This window comes from Pipistrellus hanaki (genome assembly GCF_964339955.1).
Source record: "Pipistrellus hanaki genome assembly, chromosome: 6".
Classification (NCBI taxonomy): Eukaryota; Metazoa; Chordata; class Mammalia; order Chiroptera; family Vespertilionidae; genus Pipistrellus; species Pipistrellus hanaki.
The window spans coordinates 48,279,375-48,299,011 of record NC_140508.1 but is presented as its reverse complement, the minus strand read 5'-3'; the positions used below and the strand labels follow the sequence as shown (position 1 = coordinate 48,299,011).

At 35.7% G+C, this 19,637-nt stretch overlaps 1 protein-coding gene across 5 annotated transcripts in view; it reads right to left on the bottom strand.

Moving 5' to 3' along the window:
• The window catches only part of CCDC102B (coiled-coil domain containing 102B), a 134,105-nt gene that overhangs the window by 90,847 nt on the left and 23,621 nt on the right, over positions 1 to 19,637 (bottom strand). For all 5 annotated transcript variants that reach the window (XM_084888906.1, XM_084888905.1, XM_084888909.1 and 2 more), the window contains 3 exons: positions 8,013 to 8,634; positions 4,956 to 5,173; positions 515 to 623 (listed from right to left, as the gene is read on the bottom strand). In XM_084888906.1, the coding sequence (XP_084745032.1) occupies positions 515 to 623; positions 4,956 to 5,173; positions 8,013 to 8,634 (949 nt within the window). The remainder of the gene's footprint in view (positions 1 to 514; positions 624 to 4,955; positions 5,174 to 8,012; positions 8,635 to 19,637) is intronic.

The window sequence follows — 19,637 nt, the reverse complement described above, 5'->3', positions numbered from 1 at the left end:
TGAACATCCCACCATGTGGATTTGCAAACTTAAGTTAATGACTCCAAACTTTACCACTTGCTGGAAACAGACCTGAAACAACATTCATGGGGAATTTCATAAAGAGGAATATTGCTTTTTTAACAACTAGTGAAGAATGCTTTTAATTAAGGCACAATTACATCATTGTATTAGATGCTCTTCAAACAGCTGTCAGCAGACATGTGGTTTATATGTGAGTGTATGTGTATGAGGGTATGTATGTCTCCCTCTCTCTCTTTCTCTCTCCCTTCCTCCCTAAGTCTGTGTGTGTGTGTGTGTGTGTGTGTGTGTGTGTTATTAAGAACAGATTTCTTATGGCCTGAGTTTGACCAATCCACCAGTGACATGTGAGTTCCAATATTCCTCTTATAGAGGAAATTCCACTTTTAACCTTTTTTTCCTTAGTTTATAGAGGCTTCTGCCCCCTAGGTTACAAATAGACAAAAGAGAACCCTCAGTTTCATTTCTTCCTTCACGTTTTAACTCTCCATACCTCTTTCCTATTTTTGGATGTCACTTCTTTCAGTTCTTCATACTTCTGTTTCCACAAAGACACGGCTGACTCCAGTCGTTCTACTTCTTTTTCCAGGGATGAGCGCATTCTAAAAAAAGAATTAAAAGCAAAACAGGCTTACAATTTAAAAATAATTTTAGAAATGCATTCAAAATTAGATGTGTTCTTTTCCTAATTTTTTTATTTACCTTATATATGATCATAGTAATGAGAGGAAAACTTTTTAAGTTTATGAAAAACTATAAATATTGAATAAACTCTAATTTATTATACTGTCAATTAGCTTTACAGTTGGTTAGATATATTTCATTTAGCTTTGCCAGCATCAAAATAATTGACTTTCTGTCTGCTATCTCCTGTTTTTTAATTAAAGGAGCAACAAGAATATAACAGGAATGTTTTCTCTGACAGAATTTAAACCATTTTTAAAGAAATAAGTATATATAAAACATTAACAATTTTTATTAAAGGATATTAATTATATTTGTGTATTTATGAATACATTAATAAACTTTCTCCTTAAAAATACTTTTCAGATTTTACTAATAAATAGAATAATTAAAAACTGGACTTGAAAAATCTAGATTTTTAAATTTACAAGTTTAAAATCATACAGTAATACAGATAGAAAACTTTTCTGTAAATATTAAACTTTTCATACATAATTTTAATTACACAAACATGTCTACATAAGTAAAAATAGGTTAACTAATTTGCCAATTTTTTAACATACATATTTGGAAAACCTGCTTTATTACATAATGGACTTTCAGCTTTAATGAACAGCCCCTGGCCTGAATTAGTCTGTTGTATGGAGGTTTTATTGTACTTAAAGATAGTGTATTTATTCCTCAGCGTATATCAAATAAAATAACTAATAATTGTTTGTTTACATGAAAATTTTGTATTTTTATTATGTAAAAATGTAAAATTTAGTCAAAGACATGGCAGGATAGGTAATTTATAAAAATGAATAGCAATATGATATTTGAATATTTTTAGTGTAGCCTCATAAAATGTTTGTAACTATTTCTGCAAGCCTACATTAAGGACATTGCACACTTAACTTTATACAGCAGAGAGCGCTCTTTAAATTCTTCATTTTCTGGCCTAATCAATGTAGTCTATATTTTAAAAAGATTTCCATAATTAATCACACAGTTAAATTTAAGCTATCATACTACTTGAACTACAAGAAAATAAAAAAGTATAATTTTACACTAAAAATACTGCATATTTTATTCACAAATTCTCAAAAAAATACTAAATTAAGATAACATCAGCAAAAATATAGTATTTAATATGATGATATAAATTTTTAAAACTCAGATTGCTAAAATGTATACAATTTTCAGAATACAAAAGATTAAGGGTAAACCAAAATAATATTTATGGAAAACTATTATATTTCTATGCAATCTTTTGGTACTTTGTAAACTATCATGATCCCATAATAATTGGCCGTAACATTCAGACATCTAAACAGAAAGATTAAATAAAATACTTTTCAGAGATGAAAATTCCTGAAACATTAATATCTTAAAATAAATATTAATCATTAATAAACTGTGTGATAATTCATTGTAAAATATCAAATCAGTATTTTCTTAAAGGCCTACTAATGTTAAATGTTTATACTAGACAAAAATAATTAACTTTCAATGACATTTAGATATCCATTTTTTATTAGTCCAAATTTTAAGCTAACTATTAAACAATGAATAATAAAAAAAATTATTAATATACTCTCATTTCCTGATTGCATTCCCAACTATTTATAATTATACCTTTCAGTATCTTTCATTGTCAGTGCCTTTCAGCAAATAGTCAAAGCCATATATAGTTCATTTAATTAGAAAATAAATATTAAAAGAATATTGTAAAGCTCTTGGAGATATCTGGGAGAACAAGAGACCAAAGATGGAGGTGATGCCTCCAGGAACAAAATCCATTCTCATGCCACTGAACTGGTCCTGGGAAGACCCCATGCCTGTCACCTTCCCTGCCTCTTGCCAGTACTCTCTCCTGGTATCAATTAAGTTTGTCTGATGACCGTGTATATTCATACTAGAGGCCCAGTGCACAAATTTCAAGCACTCGGGGGGTCAGGGAGGAGTCACTCAGCCAGGCCTGCACCCTCTTGCAATCCAGGAGCCCTCAGGGGATGTCCGACCGATGGCAGGGACAGGTCTAAGCTGTCAGTTGGACATACTTAGCACTGCCATAGAGGTGGAAGAGGCTCCTGCCACTGCCACTGTGCTTGCCAGCCGTGAGCCAGCTCAGGGCTTCTGGCTGAGCGGCACTTCCCCTGTGGGAGTACACTGACCAAAAGGGGGCAGCTCCTGCATTGAGTGTCTGCCCCTTGGTGGTCAGTGTGCATCATAGCAACTAGTCGTTCTACCGTTTGGTTGATTTGCATATTAGCCTTTTATTATAAAGGACTAGAGGCTCATTGACTGAAATTTGTGCTTTTTTGTAGAGTATTCAGAAAAATGGACTCTATGTCATTTGGTGGACAACCACCTAAGCACAAAATATATACCGGGAAATGAAAAATGGCAAAAACACACAAAAATCAATTCAAATGAATTAAAGACTCAGATATAAGATCTAAAGCTATAAAATTCCTGGTAGAAAACATAGGGAAAAGCTCCTGGAATTGGTCTTGGCAATGATTTTCTTAATTCAACACCAAAAGCATAGGCTTTTGCCAAATTTCAGATAATGGATAATTGCACGGGAAACTATACACAGTACAATAATGTGATGAAGTTGAGAGTATTCAAGGAGGAGTTCCTCATCAGTGAAAACGGTGGGAATGATTCCCACAATCCTCCCACTGATCCCTGTGCTCCCGTCTGGAGAATTTTCCCACCAGCTGGGAACACAGAAAAAAACATGTTCACATCTCCTCAACGCCAGCCACCCACTTGCTGATATTCCAGGAGGGGGAATTTAGAAGATTAGACAGATTTATAGCAGTAGTATATGCTTTAACCTTGGGAAACATTCTCCTGATAGAGAAAAGGCTTTGCAATGGCCTCCTGTGGATTGCATGCTAATGATGATTCATAGACACAACACCTTAGGAAGGTTCCGTAAAGAGGAGAGTGAAAAGACAAGCTGAATACTGAAGGCCCCTCCCCCACCCCATTCCTTGGCCTGTCTAGAGTCTTTATATTGGAGTGGCTCAGAGCTGAAGAATTTACTTTTATGGAGGTCGTTCATTTATTCCAAGGAAGTCAAATATATATATATATATATATATATATATATGTTCATGTACACGTGTGTAAGTGAGAGAGTAAAGATACACATGGGTATCATCAAAACTGCATCTTAGGAAGTTTACCTCAAGGAAATGCAGTTTCATGCTCCCATTATGGCAGTGAAATACCATTGTGTGTGGGTTTAAAAGAAGTCTATAGCTCCTAGAAAGTTAAATCCTTCAAGAAATAAAATACAGAGTTTAGAACTTGATGGAGACCTACAGTCTAAAAATTACTTCAATTCTATTCACTTTTCTACTCAAGTTGATGGCCTCTATTAGAAATGTACAATTAACTGTAGGATAATAAATACTTATTCTAGAAACAGATGCTTGTATTATCACAATCTATTCATGTAGTGAAATAGAGACCAAGAATCTAAAGAAGTTAGTGGTATGTATAACTATCAGAGGGACTAATAGAAACTTACCATAGAAAAGAAATGGCAGATAAAACACAGTGAAAGGTTTTTGTGTACATTTATGAAAGGTTTTTGCATATATTTATCACTATTTCAATTCATTTAAACCATGGAAACTGAAATCAACAGTGGTTTCTGTTTCAATAAGTATTTTTTGAGTTATGTTACTAAACAATAGAAAACTGGAATATAAGTATCATTACGCATAGTTTTAGCAAGGACAACATACAATAGTATCTATTGGCTAAGTAAATATGGAAGAACTAAATATATCACAACTAAGATGAATACCCAGATCACTGAATCTCAATTTTAGTGCTCTTTCCTATATATCAAAAATGGTCAATGAGTAAGGCATCTTATTCTCTGATTAATACCTCACAAAATCATGATTTGTATTTCATTAATATAAGAGACAAATTGACTCAGTATATTGATAATATACTGGCTATTTTAACCATATACACTAATAATTCAAATATTAATAAGGTAAATCCACCAGAGCTGATGAGTACACGGTTATGATGAAAGACTAAAAACTAAAAAATTATAAATTACTCTTCAAAATTTTAAAAAATGAATGTCGCATAGAAAATTCATCTTTTAAATATTAGAACATAATGACTAATCGTGGGTAAAAGGCATTATCAAATGGCCAGCTTGCTGGACTTAATTTTAACAAGTTTGAAAACCAGACTTGGTTAACGGAGACGACCATTGTTGTACTTACTCCCTTTCTTTCCTAAGGACTTTCTGGAGCTCATCCAAATGCTCCTGCAGAGTGGAAATTTTAGGCATTCCATCCTCCGAAGACAGATGTCCCACTGGCTGTCGTAGCCCAGGTCTCATTGCACAGTTTCCAGAACCACTGTTCTCAAATAAATCGGAGCAGTCTAGATGGAGTTTCTCCTCATTTAATCTTAATGGGTCGAGAATCAAACCTTCTTCCTAAAAGGAAAAAAAAACATAAAGCAGTTATTACTGTTGAATTTTTAAATCTCTCAGTAGGAAAATCATGCAGAATATTTCCATATTTTGGGGAGGAAATAAATGTTATAATTCACGATCAAATTCATATTTTAACTTTTAAATTTGGACTTGCTGGGATGACATTAGTTTGCAAAACCATACAGGTTTCGAGTGCACAGTTCAACAAAACATCATCTGCACACTACATCATGTGCCCATCGCCCAAAGCAAAGTCTCTTTCCACCCACTTTCCTTTCCCCTTTGCCCACCTCCGTTTATCCCTTTTGCCTCTGGCTATCACAACACTGTTCTCTGTGTCTATATGCTATGTATATTTTCATTTTTAATCATTCTCTAATAGAGTTTTATATGGCCAAGTATTAACTTGCATTCTTTAAGCATCTTTCTTTCTTTCTATGCTCTACCTTATTATAATCAAATACATTTCTCAAAAAGTCTGCTTTAACTTTTAGTTTTCTTTTTATAATCACAGCTAAAAATAGCCAAGCATGAACTTGAACAGCTGTAAAGAGTTACTTAATGAGTTTATGAATTTTTCTTTAAAGTTTATTTTGTCACAAGGCACTTGAGAGTTTCAAAGGAAAGCCAGATGATTACTTTTTAATGTCTTTGCAGGGCAGAGGAGAAAGAATTTTCAGGGAATTTTTGAATCTTTTATTAGGCTTGTTTATGGAACTATTATTTAGGTCACTAGTTAAAGCTCAAATAAAGTTTAATGGGACATTTTAATATACATAAGCATCATTTATCAGAACAGTACACTGCCTCAAAATATTACATCATAATTCCAAAACTTGGCCAAACTCATGCTATCGATATCGGTCTATAATTTAAATTTGCCCTGAATTGTGGGTTTAAAAATGAGATAAAGAAAAGTTCAAATAAAATCTTAATTAATAGACAAGTTCAAATAAAATATTAATGATACTTCATTTTTAGTATTTATGTATTTTTATTTTTTAAAATATTTTTATTAATGTCAGAGATTAAGGGAGAGAGAATCATTGATTGGCTGCCTCCTGCACATCCCACACAAGCCTGCAACTTGGGCATGTGTCCTGACCAGGAATCGAACCATGAGCTTCTGGTTCATACGTCGATGTTCAACCACAGAGTTACACCAGCCGGGCTTTAGTATTTATTTTTAAATGTTAGGTTTCTAGCATGACTCATCTCTTCATTCTCTCAATAATTAATGGTTATTATGTCTCATTTTGAAAAACAATAAAATAGGATGTATTGTTCTCCTTGGAAAATATCATGGTAAGACAATCCATTCATATGTAAGTATCTTTAGAGTTACCAGGAAAACTGATCAAAATAAAAACAGCTAATTGAAACTTATTTCACTATCATCACAAGGAATTGTAACTATCCTTTTCCCTAAATAAATAAACTTTTAATAAAGATATACTATGTATGATGTTCTTAATACTAATGATACAAAAATATTTCAAATGAAGTCCCAAGATATTGAACATTTCTCAGTAAAACATATGTGAAGAGACTCTTTCTCATTCTTAAATGTGGTGACTATGACTTGTAATAATAAATATTTGTACATTCAGGACAACTTATATGAGCTATATTCCCTCGTCTCCATCATTATATTCAAATACATACATTAATACAGTTGAATTTTGAGAATATATAACATTTTCCCAAAGATATACACAAGAGGACTAATAGCATAAATTATTGTGTTTAAAAAATTTATATTTAAAACAAATCTGAAAGGCTCAATAAGCATAAGTAATTAGAATTTTTTAACCTTTTTCATTTACAAAGAAACTTATATTTACCATAAGGCTTAAAATTTTAGTTGGAATTATAGAAGAGCAATTTTATGATTTAGAAATGAAATTACATAGAAAAATATAATAATATAAACCGATTCTATGAAAAGAGACAACATGAATTCCTAAAGTTTCCTGAAGTATGTTCCATGGGTTGTTAATAGTAATTACCAGTTTTAAAAAGGTGTGGGGGAGGCATGGTTCATAGATAAATATGGGTATGAACTGCTAGATTTTTAAAAAGTTTATTTCATGTAGAATAATTAGGAACTTCAAGAGTTTAAGTATACCAAGAAATTCCAAGAATGGGTATGAGGCATTTCTTAAAGGTATTGGCCTAGGGTATCCATTTTACAGAAATTAATTATGAGGGCAGAATTCCAAACCTTGGGGAAAGTTTAAACTACTGTATGAATAATTTAATATTGACCTAGCAAGGATAAATGGAGAGAAATTTCTCTAAACATTTCCTTTTCACATAAAACACACACACACACAACAACAACAACAACAACAACAACAACAATGCTGGGTCCATTTTTGCTATAAAAAAAAAAATTGTCTGATCACTATTATAGTCTGAATGTGTCCCCTCAAATTCATATGCTAAAGTCCTAACTCCTAGTACCTCAGAAAGTGACTGTATTTGGAAACAGGGTCTTTAAAGAGCTTTTTATTTTAAAAGGAGGTGATCAGGATGGACCTAATGATGGCACTTCTATAGGAAGAGGAACCTTGGTTACAAACACTGCGTAAAGGCACAGGGAGAATACGGCCATCTAAAAGCCAATGAGAGAGGCCTCACAAGAAACAAACCCTGATCTCAGACTTCTGGCCTCTAGAACACTCTGTCACTGAAGTCACCCAGTGTGCAGCACCCAGGTATGGAAAACAAATATAGTCAGTCTCCCCTGGATCTGTGAGTTTCCCTTCCTCCCATCACTGTCTAAGCATTCTAATATGTCCGTGGACCCTGGATCCCCCTGCCTTTATTTCCTTACCACAGTATTTCTGTTCTCCATTGTGGGAAGTTCTCTTTTCACCAGACACTCTCTGATAGACTCACACGTTTGCGAGCCAGGTTGACATTGATCCCCTTGTACACAGGACACATCTATGAAACTAGGACGCGTCTGGTCCAGGGCAACTCTGGCCTCCAAGGTCTCCTTTGGATGTGGAGAACTTTGCTTCTTTTTCAGAGCACTCAGTTCTTTCACTGTCATCTCTAACTTCATTCTGAGCTGTCTTCCTTCCTCCCTGGCACTGTTCCTCTCAGCTCGAACTTTACTCCACTTTTCCCTCCAGTTGGCTGTGCAGTCTGACCACCACCGCATGGTCTTCTCCATCTGAGCTGCTCTGGCCTTGACTTCTTCCAGTTCCCGCAGGCGAAGCTCTTCACAAATATCCCATTCGCTGGCGCTGCACCCATGGGCACAGAAGCTGTGGGCAGCATGCGACTGTAGCCCAGTAAGCGGCCAACAGGAACTGCAGGTGTCCCTGGGGCCCGAGGCAGGTGCGCCCACGTTGGGACGTGCTTTAACCACTGACTGCTGCATCCCGAAGATTTGTGTTTCCTCAATTAACCGATAAATGGATTCTAAATTCATATTTATCTTTCCAGACCTAAGAAAAGACAGACAAAACCCACATAATTAACCTCTGAATCTCTCTTGCAGTTACAAAAGCAAAACTTACATTTAAAATTTTGGGGGAGAAAAAAGAATGCATCTTTTCAATATTGAACACTTTCTTTTAAGCATAAAATACAGGCAGTTCTCGGGTTACGTCGAACTCGTAAGTAGTTTCCTGGTTACTTCGCCATCTCCAATTTATTTATAAAAAATAAAAAGCTCCATCATTTTGACGTATGTATATATGTGCTTTATGTTTTTATTATTTATTTACCACAAGAAAAGGTCAGGAATTGTTACCTTTTTTTAAAAATTTTTTTTTTTTACTGTTTCACTTCATTACTGCTGTGTATGTGCTCCATGTGAGTGACGTGGGTGCTTAGGTAGGTGGGTTCCCACTTATGGTGAAAATGTAGGAACTGATCTCCGATATAACCCAAGGATCTACTGTATAGAGGAATTTATGCATTTGTAATTACCCTGAAATAAACAGGAATTGCTCATATTGAATTTTACAATACAAATAAAAATATGAAGATACAATTGTGGACAGCATACGATATGAATAATTCATTTTAATAAATCTAATTCTACCCATAGAATTAGATTTAGTGTAATATTTAGTGTAACACATGTTGTCCATTTACTATTTGATGGTCTCCTTTCCCCTTGCTAATAATTAAAGAACAATTTGGATGAAATGTAGACTTTATTGATCTCTGGCAGGCTAAGCTCCTGTCCCAGTCCCAAAAGCTAAATTGTGATTGGTCTAAATCTTCCCTGATGACCTCATTGACCATTCATTGGTCACAAGTAAGCACGTGGCCTGGTTTTACTGGTGAGATGTGAGGGGAAGTCTGCTGGGGAAATTTCCTGCCTACAAACATTTCAAAACATCAGAATAAGAAACCCCTTTCCGCTGCTCTCTTCCTTCCTAAACAAAGACATGATTCTGGATAAGGTGAGTGTAGTTATCTTGTAACATTGAAAATGGTAGAACAGAATGATAGTTTATTGACTGAGCTCTGTGTTAATATCCTGGTTTCCTTGCTCTGTGAGAAAGATTACCTATATTTACTAAAGCTTTCATCATTGAGTTTCCTGTTAGTTGCAGTCAAAAGGATATCTAATAAATTAATTATGGTTAATATACCATGATAAGTTCTAAAAATATAACATTTAGAATAACACATGGTCTTTGTCCTTAAAGATTTTATATTCCAGAGAATGAGATAAGCACATATAATAAAAATAGATAATTAACAGAATAAAATATATTTATTCAATCTTTTTAATACATCTTATGGGTCAGGTCAGTGTTAGCTTCCTAGGCTATGGACAGATGCTCTCAGAGCACAGCAAAAAGAAGAGAAAACTGTCTCCTAAAACTGAAGTCTTCTCAGCAGAGATAAACTACACAGAGTTTTAGCATTTTCAAAGCTTTATCACAAAATGAAAAATAGCTTTCCATATAAAATAACAAAAAGCAAATTAATTTATAAATTCAAACACTTCTTATCGATTATGCAGATCCATTACTTATTCAATATGGCAATATTGCTATACTGAGGATATAGCCCTTGAATATCTTCTATGCAAATTAGCTAGGATGCTGTAATGTCACAACTGGACAGCAGAGACCTCCGATTTGCATGGTGCCTGGCCAGGGCGAGGGACCTCAGGCCAAGTCTCCCATCCAGTGGGGATTGATGGGGAACCTCAGGCCATGCCCCCCACCTGGCTCTGGGCCAGGAGACCTCAGGTTATGCCATCCACCCCGGCTGAGGGCCTGGGGATCTCAGGCTGCACTGCCCCCACCCTCACACACGCACACACACACACACACACACACACACGCACACACACAATCCAGCAAGGCTTGACAGGGACCTCAGGCTGCGACCCCCACCTGGCAAAGCTTGATGGGAGGCCTGAGACTGCACTCTCCAACACGGCGCTGGGCCAGGAGACCTGAGGCTGTGCCCCCCACTCAGAGGGCTTGATGGGGGTGGGGCCAGCCAGTTCTGGGTCTCCTGCATTTTTTAAGTGCCTGAAGGTGATGGGCAGGGACTTGACACTAGATCCCACGGTGTGCTCAGATTCTGACAGGAGGGAGATTTTCATATACATTTTAGTAATTTTCTTTCATCTCTGACACTTCTATTATAGAGAAAGGGCAAATAGCAATAGGAAAATATTTCCTCTAATTAATTCTCTTTTAATGTGGACAAATTTCATGCACCAGGCCACTAGTTTTAAAATAAATACTTAAAATATGCAGGTTAATCTACAAATTAGTAAAGCTATGTGTTTGCATAAGATTGCCCATTTTTATTATCAAAGAAGATTTGCTGGTGCAAATAATTTACATATAAGAATTAATCTCTCTCAGTTTTTCATTTGCTTTTATATAGCTATAGATCATAAACTGTCTCTGAACCATCCATTTAATCAAATGAGGGGATTTCATTATATCAACAAAATAAAAAAAAGTTTCTATTTACTAAAATAATGAGTATATAATATTAAATGTATATAACTTTCAGTTGTAGGAAAATATATACATTTTAACAAGTGTTTTGTAGAAGTACCAAACCAATTCACTCCTTACTATACTTATTACAATAGTATGGATTCATGGTTGCAATTATTTTTGTTAGGAATAGTAGATGTCCAAGATTATTTTAATTAATGCTGATTTAAATCAATTGTTCCCTTCATTTACTATAATTCAATGGGCATTGAGCATATAATTGACAAAATTTCTTTGACAATTAGTAAACCAAGACCAATCCTATATAATAAAAGTCTGGTCGTCCAGTCATCTGTTCAACCAATCAAAGCATAATATGCTAATGATATGCTAAGGCTGCTCAACTGCTTGTTATGACATGCACTGACCACCAGAGGGCTGATAATCAACTGGTTGACCAGTTGCTATGATGTGCACTGACCACCAGGGGGCAGATGCTCTGAATGGTAGGTTAGCTTGCTGCTGGGGTCTGGCCTATTGGGACTGAGCAAGATGGGTCAGACAAGCCCTGGAGCCTTCCTGCAGTCCCTCCCTGGCTGGCCAACCTCCCACATCCCTCCCCGGTCCCAATCATGTACCAGTGAAGTCCCTCGGCCTACTCTGCACCCTCTCACAATCCAGGACCCCTCAGGGGATGTTGGAGAGCTGGTTTTGTCCTGATCCCGCAAACCAGGCAGAGGGAACCCATTGGTGCATGGATTCCTGCACCGCGCCTTTAGTTCTTTATAATAAAAGCCTAATAAGCAATAGACCAAATGGTGGAATGACTGGTAGAATGACGAGTTGCTATGATGCACACTGACCACCAGAAGGCAGATGCTCAATACAAGAGCTGCCCCCAGCCCATAGGCCCCAACTGGCAGCAGCAGTGGATGGTGGGGCCAGCGAGTGGGCGGCACAAGGCCAGCCAAGGTAGGTGCCAGTGGGGCCCCCTGATTGTCCCACCGATTACCCCACAGATTGGCCCTGATTGCCAGCCACGCCTGGGTACCCTATCCTTGCATGAATTTTGTGTTAAAATAAAAGAATATTTTAATTAGAAGTACACCAAATAATATATATATATATAATATATATTCACATATATATTCATTATTTACTGCATAAGGAATTATTCCTTTAAGCTGAAATTACAAAATGAAGATAGCACATTGATTTCAGCATATTAAAATTAAACTTAACCTTGCCATTTTTCAAAAGAAATCAGTACCTTGAAATTGTAATGTCTTTTAAAATGTCTCATTAACTTTTGCTTCACTCATATTTTTGAAGACTCTATAATTGGATTCTGGTATATTGAGATCTTGCCTACTAATTAAGTATGTATTTTTCACATCTGACTAAACAAGACTGAGGTGGGTTTAATCATTCAGTCCTTGAACTTGAATAGTATTTCTTGTTCTAAAGTGTTTCTTAAGCAAGCATAAATGGAGATGTTTAACCATACTTTGTCTTTATTAAGTCATTTGTATCCCCTACACATATGTGTGTACACTAATGTTTTATTTCAGATGACTGTAAAAGTATTTGTCAATGGTTGTAGCACAATGCCTTTGATGTATGAAAAAAAGTACATAAAAAAAAGAAAAAATACTTTAATGCTATTCACCTTTTGGTCTTTTATTCTCATTTTTGCATTGTGCTCACCATAAAAAGTGTGGGCATAAGGAAACTCTAGGAGGTGATGGGTATATTTATTACCTTGATTAGGGTTCTGTTTTTATAGTACATGTAGATGTCCAAACTCTTCAAATAGTATACAGTAAATATGTGCAGTATTTTGTATCAATTACACCTCAATAAAACTATTAAAAGCATTCATACAATCAGGCTACCATGATTACTACCACAGATATTTGAATGCAGTACAGAACCAAATAAATAAAATTTGATGGGCATATGATGTATAGATAATATTACTAAACATATTATTTCTCACTAAAAGAGGAGTTTAATATGTGGAAGACTGGCTCCAGGCTCTATTGGTTCAAGTTCTGACTGTCACTTCCTAAATAGATGCTCTTGGACAAATTCATAAACTGCCTCATACCCTCATTTGTAAAAGAAGACAGATATATCATACATCTCACTCAGTTCTTGTGACCGTTAGATGGGAAAATGCCTGCAGATTGACTGGCTCAGGCTGTTTCTCAGGCAAGGGGATAGTTTTCCTCAGTGCTATGTAAGTCACTAATATGTCACCTTGGAATTGCATTAGTTAGTTTTTTTCAGGTTATTTTCCCTCTTTTGAAAGGGTAATGGTGAACTTAAAAAAAAAAAAATTGCAGTAGATAAATGAATTTTACAATAAAAGTTCTGAATTTCATTTAATAAATATATAGTCTAAATTTTATATAGTATTAATATTATTCAGTTAAATATTGAATACTATTAACTCCATCCAAGAGATAAGAACCTAGGACTTAGGGTGTTAATGTAAGCAGCCTAAGTCATACACTTACAAGGGGTCAACCCAGTTTGGGGATATATAACAACTAGAGGCCCAGTGCACAAAATTTGTGCACTTGGAGGGGAGGTCCAAGAGCCCTGGGGGGATGTCCGACTGATGTCAGGTTGCAGGCCTAAGCTATCAGTCTGACATTCTTAGTGCTGCTGCAGAGACTGGAGAGGCTCCCACCACCACTTCACTCACCAGCCATGAGCTTGGCTTCAGGCTGCGTGGTGCTCTCCCTGGAAGTCAGTATCATAGTGACTGGTCATTCTGCCATTTGGTTGACTTGCATATTAGTCTTTTATTACATAGGATTAGTTTTAGGTGTACAGCATAGTGGTTGGACATCATATACTTTACAAAGTGGTCCCCACAATATTTCAAGAACCCACCCAGCCCTGTACATAGTTATTATAATATCATTGACTATATTCCCTCTGCTGTCCTTTATATTTCTGTAACTACTTTGTAACTACCAATTTGTACCTCTTAATCCCTTGACCTTTTTAACGCAGTACCAAGCCCTTCCCCTCTGTCAACTGTCAGCCTGTTTTCTGTATGTATGAGTCTATTTCTATTTTATTTACTTATTTATTTTGTTTATTTTTGATTCCACATAGAAGTGAAATCATATGGTATTTGTCTTTCTCTGTCTGACTTATTTCACGTAGCATAATACCCTCTAGGTCTATCCATGCTGTCACAAATGGTAAGATTTCCTTCTTTTTTTATTGCTGAGCTAACTTTGTGATTTGAGTGAATTCAGTCTTCTCATCATAGATTATGGAAGTTCTGGGTCTGGGGCTTGTCCATCCCTCTACCTTCTCTGTCATTCTGCTTCTATGTCCTATGCTTCAGCCACCCTATCTCTGTTACTTGTACAAACCTCACCTCAACAATATTCATTATGCCATTTGATTGCTTTATAAGGAGCATTGTTCCTTTCCTCCACACGCCCATTTCTCCCTGGCTTCTCATCCTTCGGCAGCAGCTAGCTGACCTATGCCTGACTATCCTCCATCCCTTAGAGGCCTTGCATCTCAGCAGAAAATATACCTTTGGCCTCCTCTATGCTAGTGAAGGGAACAGATATGGATCCTGCCATCCTGGTACCTTGCCAATAATCAGCATCAGTATATCAAATAATTGTGCATTTCCACTGCCTTTGAAAGAAATAAACAGTGTATTGTGGTTCAACACATACATACATACTTAGTTAGAGAAGTTTTTCTGAAGTGACATCTTAGGCATTATCTGAAGAATGAAGCAGACCAGAAATAAAAGCATTTTTGGCAAAAGTTATACTACAGAGGAAGAATAAAATAGGGTCCAAATAGATTTTTTTTATTGTTTATACTTATTGCTTTCCACTAATCTATAGGAAATAAATTCTAAATGAAGTTTTTAGATTTTTAATAAAATAATGTTAATAATGTTAATAAAAACCATAAGCAAAGAGAAAAATAGATTAATATTGATTCAGAACATAAAGCTAAGAAACAGTTGTTACTATAGCTATGACATCACATACTCTGATAGAAAGAGAAAAGGGAGAACTATTTTCAGTGTTCAGGAAAGTAAAATATATTCTATATAATAAAAGCACATGACATCATCACAAGATGGCCAGCACAAGATGGCTGCCTTCATGTCATCATAAGATGGCTGCCACAAGATGGCTGGCAGGAGAGGGCAGTTGTGGGTGATCAGGCTGGCAGGGGAGGGCAGTTGGAGGTTACCAGGCTGGCAGGAGAGGGCAGTTGGGGGTAACTAGGACGGCAGGGGAGGGCAATTGAGAGTGATCAGGCCAGCAAGGGAGGGCTATTGGGGGTGATCAGGCCAGGAGGAGAGCAGTTATGAGTCAATTAGGCAGGGAAGCAGTTAGGGGGCAATCAGGTTGGCAGGAAGAAGCAGTTAGGGGCAATCATGCAGGCAGGCAGGAGAGCAGTTAGAAGCCAGAAGTGCTAGATTGTGAGAAGGATATCCAATTGCTGGTTTAGGCCTGATCCTTAAACTGGCAGTCAGGCATCCCCTAAGGGGTCCCAGATTGGAGAGGGTACAGGCCAGGCTGAGGGACACCCCCACCCCATGCATGAATTTTGTGCACTGGGCCTCTAGTCATATTTTAAAATATGGTCTGTCAAGCATGAACAAAGGAATAGTATAAAAACTTATGCATTTTGCCCCGTCCCTGTGGCTGAGTTGGTTGAGCACTGTCCCATGCACCAAGAAGTTGCCAATTCAATTCCTGCTCAGGGGACATGCCCAGGTTGCCAGCTCGATCCCTAGAAGGGGGCAAGCAGGAGGCAGCCCATAGATGTTTCTCTCTCTTCCATGTTTCTAGCTCTCTCTCCCTCTCCCTTCCTCTCTCTGAAATCAATAAAAACATATTATTTTAATTAAAAGTACACATTTGTCTGGGTCTAAAGCAGGAAAAATAATGTATTTTTAAGAACAATTTATAAGAAACCTAAAGAGTAAATGTTGATAATGCAGTTGTGGCAGTGATAAGTGAAACAGTGACAGTGATTAAGTAGAACAATGACATTGAATGGTTATATGACATCATTTTAATATAGTTCCAGTTTTGCCCATGGTTAAGTATTAATTAGAACCGGAACACTGTGGTGGATTATACAAATGGTTATAGTCTGTTTGTTGTGAATGTGAGGTTTTAGAATCCTATAGAGGCAGGAAACACTTGCACAAAGAGGGCAACTGAATAATATAAAATAAATTTGTACATGTTACCAATTATTTAAAGCTTAGATACTTATTTCCCCAAAGCTTTGTAGTATAAGACAAGTATAGATGTAAACATTTAAAAACAAGTATATTCATGTTTGCCAAGAGCCATTAATAAGTTATAAATTGTATTATCTGATCATATACAAATTATCTTTATTTTAAAGAATCTGCATATAATTCAGATGATAAGCCACGCTTCCTTCTGATTCTTCATTGCTTTCTATCTCTTTACCCTATTATCATTATCTAATATCATTTAAGCCATGTAGCACTGTTTTAAGTCAATGTGGTGTCTTTTCTTTAGCCTAGGTTTCCAATAAAACATTATTTGAGAAAAACAATATTTTTCTTAGACAATGTTCAGTGATAAAAATTAACTTCATTTCTTTCAAAATAAACTATTTCAGATCATATCTTGATGTTATTGCTGACATTCTCAGACAATAGCAATGTTTTCTGTGCTTTTAAGTGGAAAAAACAAAACTATAAGTCATAGGTAGAAAGTGATTAGTCGTACTTCTTTGGAATATGAATAAAAGAATAAAGAAGGATTCAAAATCCACAATCCACAATCCATTTTATAAAGTGCCAATGTAAAATTTGTAATGAGTCTTAGAAAAGTAACATTTTTCTTTTCTGGCAGGCTTATCAACTCAAAGCTTTTATAGTGTTTTGCCTGCCAAATACAAATTTAGGTTCAGATAATCTAGGATTTCTTGGAGGATATAACATAATTTAACTATTCTTGTGTACTTCTTAGAAAATTATGTTTAAAAATATTTCTCAAATGTCTCGCCAGTAAGCAAATAGTAGGGCATAAGGATATTTTATCTAAGGTTTGAGTTCACAGCTTAAGTATATTTCTTCTAACAATCTATATACAATTCATGCTACTTATTGCCTATTTTGAAACCTGAAACTTGTTTAATTCCTCAGTATTTCTTAATATTTGTGTGTATTTCAAGGTTTCAGTGAACAAAACCACAAACTATCCCAATTTTTTGCAATCTAATCCAACTTAATAATGCCAAATAAATAAGCCAAAAACACCCATTGAGACCTTAAGCTAAAAATAAAAATAGTATTAGCTGTGGTGGAACTATAGCATCCAGTCAAATCTTATTTTCATATGAAATAATCCCGATACTATTTCCAGGTGGCTGACAGTCAACAGTGCACTTTTTTCTTCTTTTTCTTTTTTTTTTTTTTTTTTTTTTTTTTGTGTGTGTGTGTGGGTGTGTGAAAGAACACTGCAAAAACAAACCTGATCATGTCAAAGATCCTACTCTACTGCTTTCCAAAATTGTCCAGGAATCTGGAATTTACATGGCCCTGTATATATCATGTTGTATAATTTCATAGAGATTAAGTAATGTAGAGTACAATGTAACTTTACCCACAGATAATAGTTAAAAGAAATTAAAATAAAACCCAGAAGAGCACATACCTAACAACTCAAAATTATAATCATTATTAGTGAGAAAAAATTACCTGTGAAATAATCCATACCCCAGTTCCACAACCAAGCAGGTGATGTTAAGGGAGAAGGGTTATGCTTTTCATTTTTTTATTTGAAAGCTATTTATTTGTTAAAATTATAGATTTTCTTTAATACCAGATTCATTAATATTGTAATACTTAAATTCATTTCAGAATTTCAGTGAACAAAGCCACAGATATCCCAATTTTCCTAAGCATTTTCTCAACAAAATTCCAAGGCCATGCATCCCATTCACACGTGCTCTTAAAGGATATATGAGACTAAGTCAGAAATTCTTTACAGATCTGGTTATCCTTTGTATTGAACAAGAGAAAGTCTTTTTATGTCAGAATGATTTAGTAATATTTCCTCACACCCATCTGATGGAATGTGCATGTCTGTTCTTTGTTAGCTGATTGGAAAGTTTTCATAATGAAGTTTGGAGAATATGGCCCAAATGACTGTCATAGTTACTTTTGAAAAGTAGCTATAAAATTTTTTAATAAAAAAAATTATTCTTTAAGTCTGTTTATTGTCCAATATTATGTTTTTTACACTTAGTAATCCAAATTGGCTAAAATGCATTCACATCAAAAAGCTAAGAGCAGCAATGTTACAGTGAATTCAGACTTTTGTGAGCTACACCTACGTAGACTATTTCCAAAGACTGCTTCATTCACCCTCCTTCTTACTGAAGCAAAGCAATACTAATATAAGGTATGTGTGATATGGCTTGTTAAGCTTTATGGGTACCTGGAATTTAATTATCAATGTAAAGCCCTATGGCCATGTTGGTGGCAGAGATTAAAATTCACCCTTTTGAATAATAAGTCAAAGAATAAGTCTTTAAAATGCTCAAATCACATGATTACTGGTTCATCAGATGCTATAGAGCACCTCTAGAAATGATGGGTCAAACATGTTTTTGTTGGGCAAGAGAAAGACCAGATTTAAGAAACCTATATCCCCCACCCCCACCCCCAAGTTCAACAGGCAACTTGGCAGCTCTTGGATTTGCAGCTACTCTTTCTTAAGGGCTCCTGAGGGTTTAGTACCCCAAATGTTTGACATGGTAATCTTCAGAAGTTTGAAAAATATACCCCAAGAAGTTGTGTAAGATGTTATTCTTGTCTTGATGGTCAAGTAAAGCAATATTTTAAGTATAGAAGTTGGTCTTTATTCAGTATAATCATAAGACACTGCCGCAATAAAACACTTTTAACCTGAGCTAAGGGGCAACAGGCAATTCTGCAAAGAATTAGCACGGTGAGTTTGGTATGAGTTTCCTTTTACTTCTAATGGCTAAAACCGTACAAATTTATTATCTTACACTTGTGGAGTTCAGATTCTCTCCCAAAGCTCTCTATGGGCTATGATCAAGGTGTAGGCTTTGTTTTTACTCCCCATTGTTAACATCACATAAATGGAGCACTAGCCTCCCTCCATGACCTTGACTCCTGTGCATCCCTTCCTTGTTTAACTTTTCTTCTTGCTCTAGTCATGCTGACCTTCCTGTTCTCCAAAGGGGCAATCTTCATTTCTGTTTGGGTCCTTGTGAGCGGAATGTTCTTCACTCACATCCTTGGATTTCAATGTGTTCTCCTGCTCTGAGTTTTTAAATTTTAAGAGGCAATGAAGACTTAAAACTAAGATAAACGGTAGCCGTAGAATTTCAAGCAAAAACCTCCAGATGTAATAACATTCACATTTACATATATATTAAAGATACTTTTAATGCACATTTTGCATAGTGCTTACAGAAATTCTATTAGGTAGGTATGG